General features: G+C 36.9%; 2 protein-coding genes across 2 annotated transcripts; one reads left to right on the top strand and one right to left on the bottom strand.

Moving 5' to 3' along the window:
• The first annotated feature begins 3800 nt into the window (after positions 1 to 3800).
• LOC113732837 (vacuole membrane protein KMS1-like) lies at positions 3801 to 12161 on the top strand. The gene is made up of 8 exons (XM_027258825.2): positions 3801 to 4175; positions 4991 to 5202; positions 6221 to 6299; positions 6814 to 7110; positions 7901 to 8058; positions 8671 to 8787; positions 9431 to 9610; positions 11668 to 12161. Exons 1-8 carry the CDS (start codon positions 4079 to 4081, stop codon positions 11818 to 11820), a joined length of 1293 nt encoding a protein of 430 aa, XP_027114626.1. The 5' UTR covers positions 3801 to 4078; the 3' UTR covers positions 11821 to 12161.
• Positions 12162 to 13011: 850 nt separating this feature from the next.
• LOC113732835 (F-box protein At1g55000-like) lies at positions 13012 to 15005 on the bottom strand. The gene is made up of 2 exons (XM_027258824.2): positions 14437 to 15005; positions 13012 to 13743 (listed from the first exon to the last, which is right to left on the bottom strand). The coding sequence occupies exons 1-2, from the start codon at positions 14884 to 14886 to the stop codon at positions 13369 to 13371; spliced, it is 825 nt and encodes a 274-aa protein (XP_027114625.1). The 5' UTR covers positions 14887 to 15005; the 3' UTR covers positions 13012 to 13368.
• Positions 15006 to 15398: the final 393 nt, after the last annotated feature.

Here is a 15398-nt window from a genome sequence, read left to right as displayed (position 1 = left end):
ATATAAATAAAGGGAAGTTCTTGAGATCTACAGTGCTGCTTCTCCACCACCATCTAGCCATAATCGTCACCAACTTCATTGATTACTTGTGCCGTCAAATGCTTGACCCCCAAAATCTCACTATAGCCGACCACTACTACCCACCAAAAGCTACCGCCAACTTACTTTTCCCCCGTCCAAGTCCCAAAATCACGCAAATAAATAGATATTTCCAATCAAAATCTTGACCTCGATCCAACCTGTGCCATCTAAGCTGAAAACGCTCCCACTACCAGGCAATTTATCAATGCAAATCATAAATCACGAACACTAGAAGTGCTTAAACTGGCTATTTGCGGGGTAAGGTTTAGTCTTTAGAATAGGTGGCAGCCAAGAAGATGAGATTTCGCTTTGATGGCTTTAACTTGCGAGTAGGGCTGTCAACGGGTTGGGTCCAGGCTGAAACTAATAAATCTGGATCCGGACCCAGCATACTATACCAGTTCCAGATCCAGGCTGAATACGGTCCTCTACTTTTTCTTTCGGATCCGAATCCAATGGGTCCCGAATCCGGGTTGGGCCTACCCGAAAAAGGGCCCATCAAAAGCCTATTTTTTGCAACAACACTTGTCTTTGGTGTGTTTGACTATATGCATAATGGTCGGAGAAGTAAATTTGGAGTATTATATTAATAAATATATTTTTTTTAAATTATTAATCAATTTATATCCTGGTTCGGGTCCAATACGGGTCGGAATATCATATTCCGTATCCGACCCTTTTTTGTTTAATAAAACGGATCCGAATCCGGGTAACGAAATTATATCCCTACCCGTACCCGGAATTATTTGACGGATCTGGTCCGGGTCCAGGTCGTTGACAACCCTACTTGCAAGTTGCAAGTAACAATTTTTGAATTCCATTATTAATGTCCATACCTATGTATGTATGAAACCCAGTGCAGTTCTAGAATAGAAAACAAATAAGGAAAAATAAAGGCAAGGAAAAGTTGATAGATGTGTGGCTTATGGATAGCAGAAGTGTGAATCATGAAAGCGAACGTTGTCTCGGTTCATCTAGGAAGGAACCGAAGAATTTTCGTGGTGGCATGAGTAATGGGGATAAAGGGAAGACAGAGGACAAAGACAATGGTGATGGACCTGATGGTGCATACGCAGCGATCGAACATTGTCTCGGTTCATCTAGGAAGGAACCAAAGAATTTTCGTGGTGGCATGAGTTATGGGATAAAGGGAGGACAGAGGACAAAGACAACGGACGGTGATGGACCTGATGGTGTATACGCTGGGTTCCTTTGGCCTGTCCTTGTTTGCCGAGTGATACTTTCTTCATTCCCACCCCCCCCCCCCACCTTTTCTTTTTATGCTTTTATAAGATGTTGTCTTTTTCTTAGATAGTATAAATAAGTAGAATATTAAAATACAAAAACATCTTGAGGGGCAGTGTAGGGTTTTTGTATTACCTTTTCACTGATTTGGATCAACAACCAGTCAGTAAACTAATGGGAGGGAGCAATTTGTTATGCAATGTGAATGCCAAAGGGGATGATTGTTATTTTTCAAAGTTTAGGGAGTCTACTTGTAATTTTATCAAAACCACAAGGGAGGTAAATATAATTAATTCTATTATTATTGCGGGAAGAATGTGTTAAATGATATGAAAATAAAATTTAAGTGAGAGATCTCGAAGTTCAAAACTTTTTATTTATACCAGAAAAATATCGTCCCGAATGACAAGTAATAAAAGAGTGTTACACCATTGCAGTGCTCCCATTCACATGAATTAACAGTGGCAATAACTGTCGATAAGATAAGAGAAACTTTAATGGCGTGTAAGAATAGCAATGGAGGAGCCGAGCAGGGTTTTCTTTCTCATTCCGTGCCTTGAAAAAATCCATTTCCCTTCCCCATCTTGTCCTTGCTAGGGGTGCTAGCAAGTCAAGCTGCTCGCGAGCAGCTTGATCAAAAGCTTGACTCAAGCTCGGTAAAATCGAGCTCGAGCTCGAGCTCGAGCTACTCGTTAAATTTAACGAGTCGAGTTCGAGCTCAAGAAATAAATACTCGAGTGCTCGTCGAGCTTAATCGAGCTTTCATATTTTATTTATATTATATATTTATATTATATTATATATTATATATTTTAAAAAAAATTATATATTTATTTCAAAACTCGAGCTCGAGCTCGAGTAGCTCGGGCTTGATATTTACTCGAGCTTAATCGAGCTCAAACGAGTCGAGCTCGAGTTTAGTTTTATTTCATCGAGTCGAGCTCGAGTCCAAATTTTTTTACTCGATCGAGCTCGAGCTCGAGCTCGAGTAGCACAAATTTTGATCGAGCTCGAGCTCGAGTATGGTGCTACTCGAGCTCGACTCGGCTCGATAGCACCTCTAGTCCTTGCCCTCATCATCGCCTTTCTAGGCTCACACGCATTTCAATGAGTGTCTATTTTACTCAATTTATTTAAAAAAGACATAATTATATTTATACCACATTTGTATAAAAACAATACCTTCCACAAATTCAACTACAATATCCATTATTGAAAAAAAAATAAAATTAAACACAATCTAAACTTCAAAGTATAGCAATAATGTCAAAATTATACAACAAAAGTAAAAAGAGAAAAAAAATGAAGAGAGTCAAGTTAAAAAAAAGGCTAATAATTAATAACTGCAATTATACATGTGTATACATATTGATGCATGTGTCCATGCACATGTGACGGGATGACAATGGATGGATAAGCCCTCCCTATCCCCACCCTCTTTAAGGTTGGGGAGAAAAATTGCCTCATCCTTCTAGGGTTATAATTTTTAACGAATTGAGTAGTCCATAAACAAGTTCATATTCGATTCGTTCGAGTTTGAAAAAAATTTGATCATTTAATAAACGAATCGAATTCAAATACAATATTAGATTCGTTTCATAATCGAGTTGAACTCGAACTTATTTGTGAACTATTTGAATAATTCGTGAACGCATATATAATTATAAAAATAAATAAATGCAAGTACAAAATACATTTTATATTATTAAATATATATTATATTTTACTAAAAAGTAATTAAACATAAATTAGTATTATTTATTTTAAAAACAAGAAATACAATTAAACTTATTATAAATAATGTATTATTTATTAAAAATATAATTAAATTATCTCCAAGCTCAAATTCAACTCATTTAGTTTGACGAGTCGAGTTCGAACTCAAACTCAAATATTTGTACAAATAAACGAATTGAATTCTAGCAATACTTATAGTTCGTTTAATATACGAGTCAAAGTTGAATTTTGTTCATATATTATACGAACAGAACGTGAACACCAATGCTCCGTTTAGATTAGTTATTTTTTAGGGTGTTTTTGAAAAATTTTACTGTACCGGAGTTTTTAGAGTATATTTTAAGATATTTTTAGAAAATATTTTGAAATATTTAAGAGTAGTAGAGTTTTTAAAATATATTTTGGGATATTTTTTAAATATTAAAATAAATTTAGACTACTTTTTAAAATATCTTTTAGAGTAATTTTTAAAAAATTTTATAATATTTGAAAAATTAATTTTTAAAAAACTGAAAGATTAAAAAAAGCCCAAATATTTGGCTCATTGAAAGCTCTACCTCGGACTTCGATTAAAAAAAAATAAAAAAAAAGCTCTACCTCGGACTAGGGGTCATTCAATTGCTGTTCCCAATGTTGTGGTTAATTCTTTAAAAGCTAAAAGTATTGAGGGATCCTGTCGTAAATGCCCCTAGAAGTAGTCCAAGAAAATGACCACTTTTTCTGCTTCGGAGGATTTCAGCGTCCCGCGTCCGCGTGCGTTGTGTCTGTTTCTTGAAGGAATCAACCAATCCAAACAGCAGTTTGACGTTATTATTGTTTGATCCCAAATATTTCCAATCATTCTCCAGGAGAATGGTTCCCCAAAATCCTGGGCATATTTTTCCTTTAGATTGAACTACATAATTTTTTTTTTAAAAAGCTTTGTTTGAACAAATTCCCCCTTCTTATAGCATCGGTTTTCTCTTCAAAATCTGATACTTGGTGGGGGGAAAGATCCCAACTTTTCCGGCAAAAAATGGCGTCCCACGAAGAACAACAGAAAGAAACCATCTTCTCATCGTCGTCATCCTCTTCTTCATCTTCTTCTTCTTCTGATCAATCTTCTATATTAGGTCAGTCAGCTTCGTAATATCAAAAATTTCATCTATGTTTGAGGATGCCTATGTATTTGCAGTTTTTTTTTTTGTGGTGGGGGAGGAGCTTTTTACCCTTTTTATTCTTTTTGGTCTGGCTGAATTCGTGGGTTCTGTCTACATTTTCGTTTTGTCATGTTTTTCAAGTTTGGATTTGTGATCTGTTATCTATGGATTAAGATGATCTGGCTATCTAATTTTGTTTAGATGACTTTCTTTTAAATTACAATTATAGTTTGCTTGAAGAAGAGGGCGGTAGCAATCTTGTTTTTTGTATCCAAAATGGGCTTGGATATAATAGGAGCTGATTAAGATAACTGAAAGGCCAAAAGGATAAATTGGTGTTGTTTAGACAGCATGAACTAGGGACTTGAAGCTGGATTTTGAGAAAATCCTTTTATAAATGAAATGTGAATTTTTAGAGATCCATTATATTGTAGGTTATAAAATTATGGTTATAAACTTATGGTTAACCAAGCTAGGTTTCGATCATTGCGATTCTAACCCTCTGCAAACTAATATGTCGTGCAAGTCCTTTGGTGTTAATCTTACTTAAGCGATAGTATACCTGTCTATAGTTAGAAACTTATTTGCTAAATCTCTAGCTGAACCAGAGGATGAAGTATGGGAAAAAAAGTTTCTTTTGTCCATCTTTTTGGATTATTTGGTACATCATTTTGATGAAACTTGCATGGTTCGATTTCATAGAATAGTGTTGCATTTCTCAAAATAGAACTCAGTTTGGGGATTTCCTTTTACTTGTATCATGCTAAACAATTTGCTTGTTTCTTTAGAACTTCGTGACAAGCATCAGAAGGAGCTGGAGAATCTGACATTGATGATACAGCCACTGAAGACATTTAAGTTCTTTGTTCTTGCTGTTGTTAATTGCCTTCAGCAACCAATACTTTACATTTCTGCCAAGAGAAGTTGGTTTGTCTTCATAAGTATCCTTGCCGTGGGTGGTGGAGTATTGATCAGAACCCTTTGGAGGCCAGATGAAGAGGTAATAAGCTAGCACTTCAATTTATTGATTTTATTACCTAAAGTCTTAGAGCTGTGGAAGTGCATTAGCTATTTTGTTCCAATATGAACAAAAGCTTTCTGTTGTTATTTCAAATTTAGAATATTATTGCTGTTCATCTTTGTCCCACTTCCAAAGGTTATTGTGGCTCTTAGCAATTAAATTTATTAGTAAACAGGGTTATCTTCAGCTTAATGTTTTATAGCAGATCAAATTGGTAGGCTTACCACTTACATTTGCCTTCTGGATTAATAGCTTCAGTTACTTGTTTAGATGTAATATGTACCGGATATTATGTACCCAAGATTTTGAGTATTTATTAGGTATAGGTAAGAATCTTATTGGAGCTGATATTCCCCACTCCCCCTCCTCCCACCCCCATAAATAGATGGTAGATTTACATTTTGTTTGCCGGAAGGAATGGTTACCTATTCTCCATTATCTATTTCTCTCAACTTTATTTTTCTGTTGCTGTGACTTGTTCTTTTGCTGTATCATAGTGGTTTTAAAGTGATCGAGGAAAATCAAGAGATGATGCATTGTTTCATCACTTTTGCTTAGAATCCATTTTGTGAAGTGCCAGCAGGATCCACTTTCTTGGGCAGTGCCCGTCATTCCTCTGTAGATTTGTAAAACCTTTATCCTATCTAATGCTAGATAAATCTAAATCACATCCATGAAAGTCCCTCCACCTTGTCTAAGTTTGGCTGGTTCATCTTCTCTTGACTTTCTGCACTTTACTGGATAACATTTTCTGTTGCTTGCAGTTACTGTCCTTCTTTCACTCAATTTTTTACATACCCTTTACCTTATTAGAAAGTTTACTTAATACATGCATTATGGAATCCTTTCCTTTTGCACCTCACCAATGTCTTTATGCTTGTATAACTCTTGGGTTATTTGTTGAATGATTTGAATTGTCTCCAACACATATCAATGTATGTATTGCATGTATACTTCTTTATGCTTCTTACTTCTAATTACTACAATGGTGCTGCAGTATGTTCTGGAAATTGGCAAGTATCTCGAGTATGGAACCTGGTGGTTGGCTCTAGGTGTAGCATCATCAATTGGTCTTGGTAAGCGCAAATGAAGCAGTTACTGATCTTTTTATAGCTCATGATATCACTACTGTTTATGCAGAATTTCAGTTGTTCCTCTTTTTTTTATCTACAATCCTGTTTAAATGGCAGTAGTATCTTATTGTCTTCGCATATAGAAAGGAAAAGAAAAAGATAATTCTGAGGATTTGTGAGTATTTCCATTAGGCCCGACACGAGGTTTCAATTTGTTAGCATGTTGCTGTGCCCCTCCACAACATTCTAAACCAGAATGTCCATTAGTATGAAGGGGAAATGTTCCTTCAATTGTTGGTTATTTTCCCCTTCCCCAAAGAAAATCTGACCTCAATTGTTTTCCATGTCTCAAGTTCCTTGAATACTTAATTGGCTTCAATTTGTAAATTATTGTTGACTTACTGAAACCTGCCTGAAGCTTAAATTCCTCTTTATTTCACAATAATGGTAATGTGCTAGATCAGTTTTCCACTTTTTACTGCCTTCCCTTTCTTACCATCAAGTTTTATGTCTCCAGGGTCTGGTTTGCACACCTTTGTTTTGTACTTGGGTCCTCACATTGCATTGTTTACATTGAAGTCTGTGCAATGTGGACGGTTCGACATAAAAAGCGCTTTATATGATACAATCCAGTTCAGAAGGGGTCCTTCATGGCTGGATACTGATTGCTCAACATATGGACCCTCATTGTTCCCTTTACCTGGTTCACGGGTTCCATTGACCAGCATATTGCATCAGGTTGAACTGGAGGCTATGCTATGGGGAGTTGGGACTGCACTTGGAGAGCTTCCCCCATATTTCATTTCTAGAGCAGGTAAATGAGGCTCTATGTTTCTATATTATCCCTGGAAAAGCTTTTAATTTCAGTTCATCTTTTTGTTTGTTTGTTTCTTTTTCCTTAGTTTTTTGCTGCTTTCTTCTTCTTCTTGGTCTGGGGAAAAGGGTTGGGTGTCAAGGTCTGTCTATGCTTTTTCTGTTTTATGGTTTTCTTCAACTAAAAACCCTAGATTTTACTGTATTCTATTTTACATGTTTATTATATTTTTCCTTCCTGAGTCAGGTGGGATGATTTGTATATCTAGGTTATTTGTATACTCTGTACATGTTAATTTATTTACTCTGTTGAGGGATTTTGTTGTTAAAGTGAGGACATTTTTGTTTATTGGATTTTAGAAAAGTCTTTGGGTTTTTCAAGTTGATGATGCAGAAATGTCTGTTTCTGGGAAGAGAGGGATGGAGGGAGGGAGGCAAAGTAGTTCCTCTTGAATCTATGAACAATGGTTATTAGGATCAGCTTGCATTTTGTTAATAAAATAAGGATCAAAGGACGCTCTTTAAAGAAACTGATCTTGGCTGGCTAGAGATATTCCAAAGTATTCCTGGAATTGTACATTTGCAGTTGGGATTTGCTGTTTCAGGGTCTAATTGCATATTTGCTGATTCTTCAGTTAGATACTTTAAATGCATATTTGCTTATTCTTCTGTACATTTCATGATTTTCTCTTTGTGGTGTTGAATCTTGTGTTGCCTAGAGTAGTTCAATATGTTCTATTAGTCACTTGTCTTGGGCTGTATGAAGTATTCTAACTCACTACCAATTGCAGCATATATATCTGGTAGGAAGCTTGAAGTCATGGAAGATGTGAATGCTTCTTCAGAAGGAGATTGTGGAATTGTTGCAAATCATCTAAGTCAAATGAAGAAGTGGCTCCTTTCACACTCAAAACATTTGAACTTCTTCACAATTTTGGTTCTTGCTTCGGTAATTTAATTTTAATCAGCTTTGCACTTCGGCAAATTCTTCAATCATTTGCCTGGCATACATTTCATCTATTGCAATTTCTTGATCTCTAATTAATGTGGCATAGAAAACGGTTTTATTGGTCCTTCTCTATCATGTTTGCATAGAAAACGGTTTCCCTTTGTAATTGTATATGTCATTTATAGTTATCCAGGAGCCCCTGTTTCAAAGCAAAATCTTAAAGTGTTTGTCACTGCTTTAATTGTCAATCCCTATACATGCAGTATTTGTCTTAGCTTTCCATGAATAGAAGAAAGAAAGTGCTTCCATTTTCAAAATTTATTATATTCCTTTAGGTCTTCTCTTCTTTTTTGCTTCTATTCTCTTTTAAATACACCTCATATTTCCTCTCAGAGACTTCACTATTTGACTATATCTATATCTTCTGTCACTGAAAGGGAGAAGAGATAGTATCCTCAGAATGATTTGGCTGCATTTCTTTCTTTCTTGAGAATGTGGATGGCATTTTTTGTCTTGTGGAAGCCAGATAGATTTTATAATTTGCTTTATCTAGAGTATGTTTTAGATCATATTAATAGCCTTCACTAGTTCTGTCTATTTTTCCCCTTTCAGGTGCCAAATCCTCTGTTTGACCTAGCCGGTATAATGTGTGGACAACTTGGTATCCCGTTCTGGAAATTTTTTACTGCAACCCTGCTTGGAAAGGCAATAATTAAGACTAACATTCAGGTTAGCAACTTTCAAATAGGCTTGAGAATCCAGGTGTACGCTGGACGCCTACATACTAGTTTTTGTCTGTGTCATTCAATTTTTTATTTGAAACAATCATATAGTGCTTGTAGTACATTACCTATGTTAAAAATGGTGAATTAATCATTCACTATGTTGATCGAATCAGTCTTAAACTCCTGAAAATTCTGTCATGTCTCCAAATCTTTGGTTTATATCTGAGGACAAAAATCATACTTTTCCAACCACCAGATAATTCTAGCTGAGTTCGATGTTTGCAATAAATCTTTGAATGAAGTCGCGATATTACAAGTACTGCTTAATATCCAGTTAATGAGTAAGAACACATTTAAGGCCCTTAATGGGTTAGATGAACATTTAAGGCTCGTCTGTATTGTCTGAAGTAGTTGTCATAATCATCTTCCTTTTTCTGAAAGGCAAGATGAACACACTAAAACCATTTTTAGTTTCTCTAATATTTAATGTTGTTTGTCTTGCCAAATCAATTTGTTTGGCATGTCAAGCAAACTCTCCATAAAGCCTCATGGGACTGAGATTTTACTTCTTTCTTGTTTGACATGGCACAAGATAATTATGGAGAGTTCGCTTCCAGTTGTTGACCCTTTGCTTTCACGCTTTGCAGACATGTTTTATAATATCAGTTTGTAACAATCAACTTTTGGACTTGATTGAAACTAAATTAATTTGGTTTCTGGGCCTTGTCCCTGGAGTTGCTTCTGTCTTGCCCAACCTTGTGGCAAAGCTCCATTTTGTCAGAGAAAAATATATGGAAGCCTCTCCTCTCACTCCGTCCAATGCCAAGGTAATATTTTTGTTTTACTTCACTACTTCCTGCATTGATGAATATATGCTTCTATAATGGCCACTTTTTTGGTTTCTATACCACTTATATACATTTGAAAATAATTCTAATAATGATCAGCTTTAACTAAAATACTTTCCGTGGAATTACTCCTCAGCATGTCAAAGGTTGGAAAGTTGTATCTGGGAAAACATTGATTTAGACATGGTTTAAGGCAGCCCCGAGGACTGTTGTTAACATTTTTGTTGCATCCCCCAAGATGCATAGTATCATGCTTTGTTACATGGCTTAATCTTGACAACATGATTTTCAGGCTACCCAAAGACTGTATAACCCAGCTGTTACCTGAATGTGATTACAGGTCATGGATGTAGTAGTTATACAAAACTTTTCTCTAGGATTGACTACACTTGCATTCCTTGAGATTTGTTGATACTGCAACTAGACACCCTTAGACATTGTGGAACCCTTTATTAGGAACAAAGAGAAACAATCTATATAATGTTGTTAAAGAATACATAAACTAAGAAAACAAAACCTTATAACTTTCTTTTAACTGCCTCCATAATAACCCCCCCTACTTACATTTTCCAGCTAAGTTGGTTACAGAAATTCTATCGCATCTGCAATTCTTGAGCATTCCGATCCTGAATTGAATGGATCTTTCCTCGGCCTGGAGCCAATCTCATCCCCAGCCAGATACTTCTCTAGTCCAACCTAAACCTCAACAGCTTCCACATCCTATTCTTCCCCTCCTGCCAAGTGCTAACCACATTCCCAGGCCAGAGCCTACCAATCCACCTCTCCTTCCCTACCTGATTTTCCCTGCCCCTATGAACATTTGTGCTTTCCCTTTCCTTTCCTCAACTTCTTTTCCCAATTCCTGGCTGCCACCCCCAGTGAAAGCCACTGTAAACACACCACTGCACTTTCCTGAATATAGTATCAATTCCCAATCAACATACGTGTCAACAACAGACCCTTCCCACCCCTCCTCACTGTGCTCCCTCCACTCAAAAACTGTAGGCCCAATCCTACACTCTTCCCCTTGCTGACTGCAGTACCCCTCTCCTGCTTCCTGTCCTAGCCTTTCCAACTTTCCGTCACCCTCTGGAGTCCCTATCCCTCCCCCAACCCCCAAAAACTCAATGACAGAGCCAGGATTTGTCATCAGAAGAGGGGGGGTAGGTGGGCATTCGGAGATAAAAGAATCCAAAATATAAAATTTATATTTTTTTTTGTAATTAAAGAATGTTAATTGAGATGTAAAAGCTTTTATTTTTGTTACTGCAAATGACGGTTTCAAATATAAATCAAATTGAATTAAGTGGAGTATTTTTCTAGGCACGAAGTAAGGAAAGTAGAAAGATTACGTCTTTGTTACAATACTACACATATAAAATGCTATATGTACAATTGCAATTTCTCAAAAGTTAGGGGCAACCACCCTGCTGGTCACCCCCTCCCTCGGCCACTGTCCCTGCTGCCAGTGTCTATGTCCTTGTCTCTGGGCTATGTGTACTTGTGATCATTGTTAGATGGTTGAAAGGTATACCTTTAGGCATGTCTCTCTTTGCGTGCATCTTTCAAGCATGTGAGAGTGTACAGGGCAGCTCTGTATCCGTCAGTGCATGTGCTGTGTGTGTCTGTCTGTGCATGGTGTCAAAGTGATAACATCATGGGGAAGAGGAGGGACTGGAGTTGGACGAGGAAGAAGAAGGCGGCGAGGAATGGAAGCATTTACCAACGAATGTGTGTGAGTGTGTGTTTTTTTTAAAATAATAATTTCAAATTATAGAGCTTGTCATGTTGTGGTTACCCTGGGATGGTGGTGATGCGCTTCAGACTCCTTCAGTGTGCATTGCAAGGTTTATTTTCTAAATGGGTGGTTATTTAGTATTCGAGCCCTCAAGGTCTGAATGTAGCATGGATGACTCTCAAGGAGTTGTACATGTATCTAATTGTTTTCTTTGAAGGGTTTTTAGGAAATCATCGTAAGCTGCTATGAGTGCATAATAAAATCGTTCTGCAGACTTATGTTTACCTTTCTTTTTCAGGTGAAGAAGTGGAATATTTCCTTGGCTTCATTTTGGAACTCTGTTGTACTGCTCATTCTTTTGAATTTTTTGGTGAAAATTATAAATGGAACAGCCCAGAGTCATATGAAGCAGCAACATGACAAGGAAATGGCTCAGCTGGAAACCAACTGAGGTATTTAAAGACCTTAAGGAAAAATTAGGAGCCTACAGTTTGCTGTAGTTTTAGCTTTGCTAAATCAATTATAGGTTCATGATTTGAGCCAAGATAGAACTCTACCAATGTACAGATTTGTTGCACAATATCTACCATTAGTAGAGGCTATAATTTGATTGACTGCCTCGTCCTGTATATTCCACAGATGTAAACAATAGGGCAATGATTGGAAGTTGGAACGTCTGATTAATTCTCTTTTGGGCTGTCAAGCTACAGTCAATTCAGTTGCCAATGTATATAGGATAATCTGTACTTTGACATCGTTACTTAATACTATCATGCCCTTTTGTTGTGTGGATGCGTAAGACGGAACAATTTTACCGTCTGTGGCTCAGAAATTTCACTCCTAGCAACATTGCCTGGTAGTATGGCGTTATTAGGCTTCCAGATTTCAATCTTCTGCAATAACTTTTTGTTGCTAGTGTCAGGGCAAGATTACATTTGTACAATCCATTATATTCTAAGATAACCTTCTTCTAGTTACTTGTCTTCTGGATCCATGACATTACTTGGTATCCTTTGGCATCAGCTAGGTAATCAACTTCTTAAATTTACACCAAGTTCAGCTGTTGGAGCAATGAGAAATGTAACTATTCAGAATTTCCATTTTCCTCGAGTGTGATATCGTTCAAGGCATCAGAATTCACAATAAGTCCATCCACCGGCGATTTTGATGGTAGTACCATTTTACGATGACTTTAGGACGACCATATTCTTAGCATGGCAAACGATTTTGGTCACCTTCCAAGCTTCCAAACTTCCAGCAGCCTCATTCAGCTGGAAATGGTAAAGTACTCGTCCAACAAATCCTTAAGTAGAAACTGAAAAGGGCCTATGACAAGCATACAGATATCATCTGTAGTCAAATGCAGAAATCTGCCAAAATAATAATAATAATAATCTACTCATATGCAATAGCAATTATTATCATGATCAGAACCAGTAGTGCTAATAGAATTGTACTAAATAGATCACCAATTCATTCTTTGGCATTAAAGAGTGAATAAGCAACACCAAGATTTAATACTATTAAAGAACAGCTTTCTTACAGAAAAATAAACATCTTTACATAACATGATTAAAAATCAAGTGATCCATCGTTTACATGTTTTAACAAAGAGTTTCATGAAGTACAATGTACAAGAAGGTTAACAAATTATCCTTCTCATTTAAGTAACAAGCTTTAGAGTACAGAATCCATGCTCCAGTGTTTCAACCAGAACTTACAAACATTTTATAACAGACAATTTCTGCCATTACTTGCAGGCTTTATTCAGTTAAGGTTGTGAACAAGGAAATCTTCTTCACAAGAGAGATCACGTTTAAGGCATGGATACATACAGATGAACATGATGAACAAGCATAAAAAACATACAGCATGAAGCATCCCCTATACAGGGCTCAATTCAAAGCAGGCCAGTACAGCAAGAAGGTAGCTGCCCTTGGAGACTACATACTTCTTGAAATTTTCCAAGACAAAGTCTGGCTCTATGACTGCTCTAAAATCAGGCCAACCCCATGTGCCTCTCCCATCTCAGATCCTCAGAAAATTGCATCATAGCAGCTCGAAGGTCACCATCAGAAATAGATAAGTAATATTGAGCAGTTCCGTCATCAGCTTGCATGCTCCTCCTCAAAGAGTCAATTACCCTTCTTCTCCCCTCTTCTGTGGTCAACCTATTTAACAGATTACCAAGCTTTCCATCAGGGCCACCTTCAAGATACAGAACCGCTACTTCCCTTTTAGCATAGGTATCTAATTCTATGTAGCATGTGCCGTTCACGAGAAGCTCTGGTTTGCTTACAGGAATTAACAACCTCTGTCTTGAGTATATGCCATGGTCACTCATCATATTGTTCAAGCGTTTGATGTCCATAACCTATAAATAAAAATAATAAGGAAACAATTTACAATTATTTGATATTTTTGAACAATGAAAATAAGCTTCTAGTATGGTCTATTAGGGCAGTAGTGAAAAAACGGCCATAGAATTTTCAATCATGCAATAAACAAAGTCTTCATGTGCTAAATAGCTAAATTATAAAAATTTCTGCCAGGTATGTATGAAAGCTCTCAGGAAAACAACCAATGGAGGGGGGCTGCTGTAACAATTCTACGATAAAGCAAGCAAGAACGGTGGGTACAGGGAACACTTTCAAATTAAAATAACAACAGTATCCAATAGCAGCACAAAGATTCTAAACTAGCAAATAACCAGCTGCAGGAACTTCACAGATCAAAGAACCAGCTGAAGTAAATTCATAGATTCGATTTCCAGAATTGTGCATTCCTACTTGCAGGCAATTTGAATCCCAAGAAATCATTTTAGGTCTCTAACCAAGCTTACTCGAAATTTTCTTCCTTCCCTGTCCATATTACATCCCTTCTCTTCCTCAAGTAGATCAGGTTACTGATGCATAAGCTGCATCTTATCTTAAAGCATAAAAGAGACCAAGAGATCTCGTGATTCTTCTTTGGACCCACACGACTAAATTTTTCAAAAGCTATTACATAAATGAGACATGGGTAAATTTGTATGTTCAATAGAACCATTTGCTAGTAAAGTATATACCTGAACAGAGTACTTAACAGCCAGGCCAGCGACGGTGTCGCCGCGGAGGAGGTGGTGAGAAATGGCGAATTTGGAGATACTATTATCTCTCCAGAAGCTTCCAGAGCTAGGATCACCGATAACATCCTTGATTTTCCACCGAGCTTTAAAAGCCCTCGTCTGCATTTCCCTGTCGGAGGCGACAAAGCTCCACAGCCGGCAAACGCAGGCGGCGCGTGCCAAGTCAGATAAAGGAAGTTTTTCAAAAATAGCCCGGAGAGTGTCTTGGCATAACAGAGCAGAATAATTGGAATTCATCGGAGATATCGTCCTGTGGGTTGACTCAAATTCTCCATCTCCGCCAGCGGCGGAAGAGGAGGTGGTTGTTGTGGATAGCGGGGATTCTTGAGGCGGGTTTATTAGGGGTTGGTGGAGTTGTTCTTCTTCTTCTTGATTACAACAACATCCCATTATTTGGACTCTTGAGTGGGGTTAGTGGAGGTTGCCGCCGGCAACTGGGCCGCCGAGAGCTGGGGAGGAGAAAGTCGGTTAAGAAGACGGAGGAAATGAGATATGACTGCAAATATTTGGTCACAAATATTGTGCCTTTTTCTTTCTCTTTTTGCAAAATTTGATGTGAGCCCCGAAAATATTATGCTATACTAATATTGCCCTCCATTAACAATGAGAATTGCAATAAGCGACCTTGGATCGAATTAACACATCAAATATTTATATGTCCTAAACATCTCAATTTGAGTATTGCTATCAATTACCAATGTTGTTTGCGTTTTAAAAACATTTTTTGATGTATTACAAAATTAAAATAATTACTATTTTTACAAATTTAATTTAAATATTACTGTTACCGTTATTCGCATTTTAAAGTCATATTTAACATGCTATGAAATTTAATTAATTAATTAATTATTATTATTATTATTCTTACTTGTATCTTTAGAACATGTTAAATAAGTTACCGG

The sequence above is a fragment of the Coffea arabica genome, chromosome 2e, assembly GCF_036785885.1.
Source record: "Coffea arabica cultivar ET-39 chromosome 2e, Coffea Arabica ET-39 HiFi, whole genome shotgun sequence".
Lineage (NCBI taxonomy): Eukaryota > Viridiplantae > Streptophyta > Magnoliopsida > Gentianales > Rubiaceae > Coffea > Coffea arabica.
The sequence above is the reverse complement of the archived record's forward strand: the minus strand, read 5'-3'. Positions and strand labels throughout refer to the sequence as shown.

Coding starts and splice junctions, on each gene's coding strand:
- LOC113732835 (XM_027258824.2), bottom strand. CDS start 14,886: ATGGGATGTTGTTGTAATCAAGAAGAAGAAGAACAACTCCACCAACCC. Junction 13,744..14,436: donor CTGTTAAGTACTCTGTTCAG/GTATATACTTTA, acceptor TTTTATTTATAG/GTTATGGACATCAAACGCTT.
- LOC113732837 (XM_027258825.2), top strand. CDS start 4,079: ATGGCGTCCCACGAAGAACAACAGAAAGAAACCATCTTCTCATCGTCG. Junction 8,788..9,430: donor TAATTAAGACTAACATTCAG/GTTAGCAACTTT, acceptor CACGCTTTGCAG/ACATGTTTTATAATATCAGT. Junction 9,611..11,667: donor TCACTCCGTCCAATGCCAAG/GTAATATTTTTG, acceptor TTTCTTTTTCAG/GTGAAGAAGTGGAATATTTC.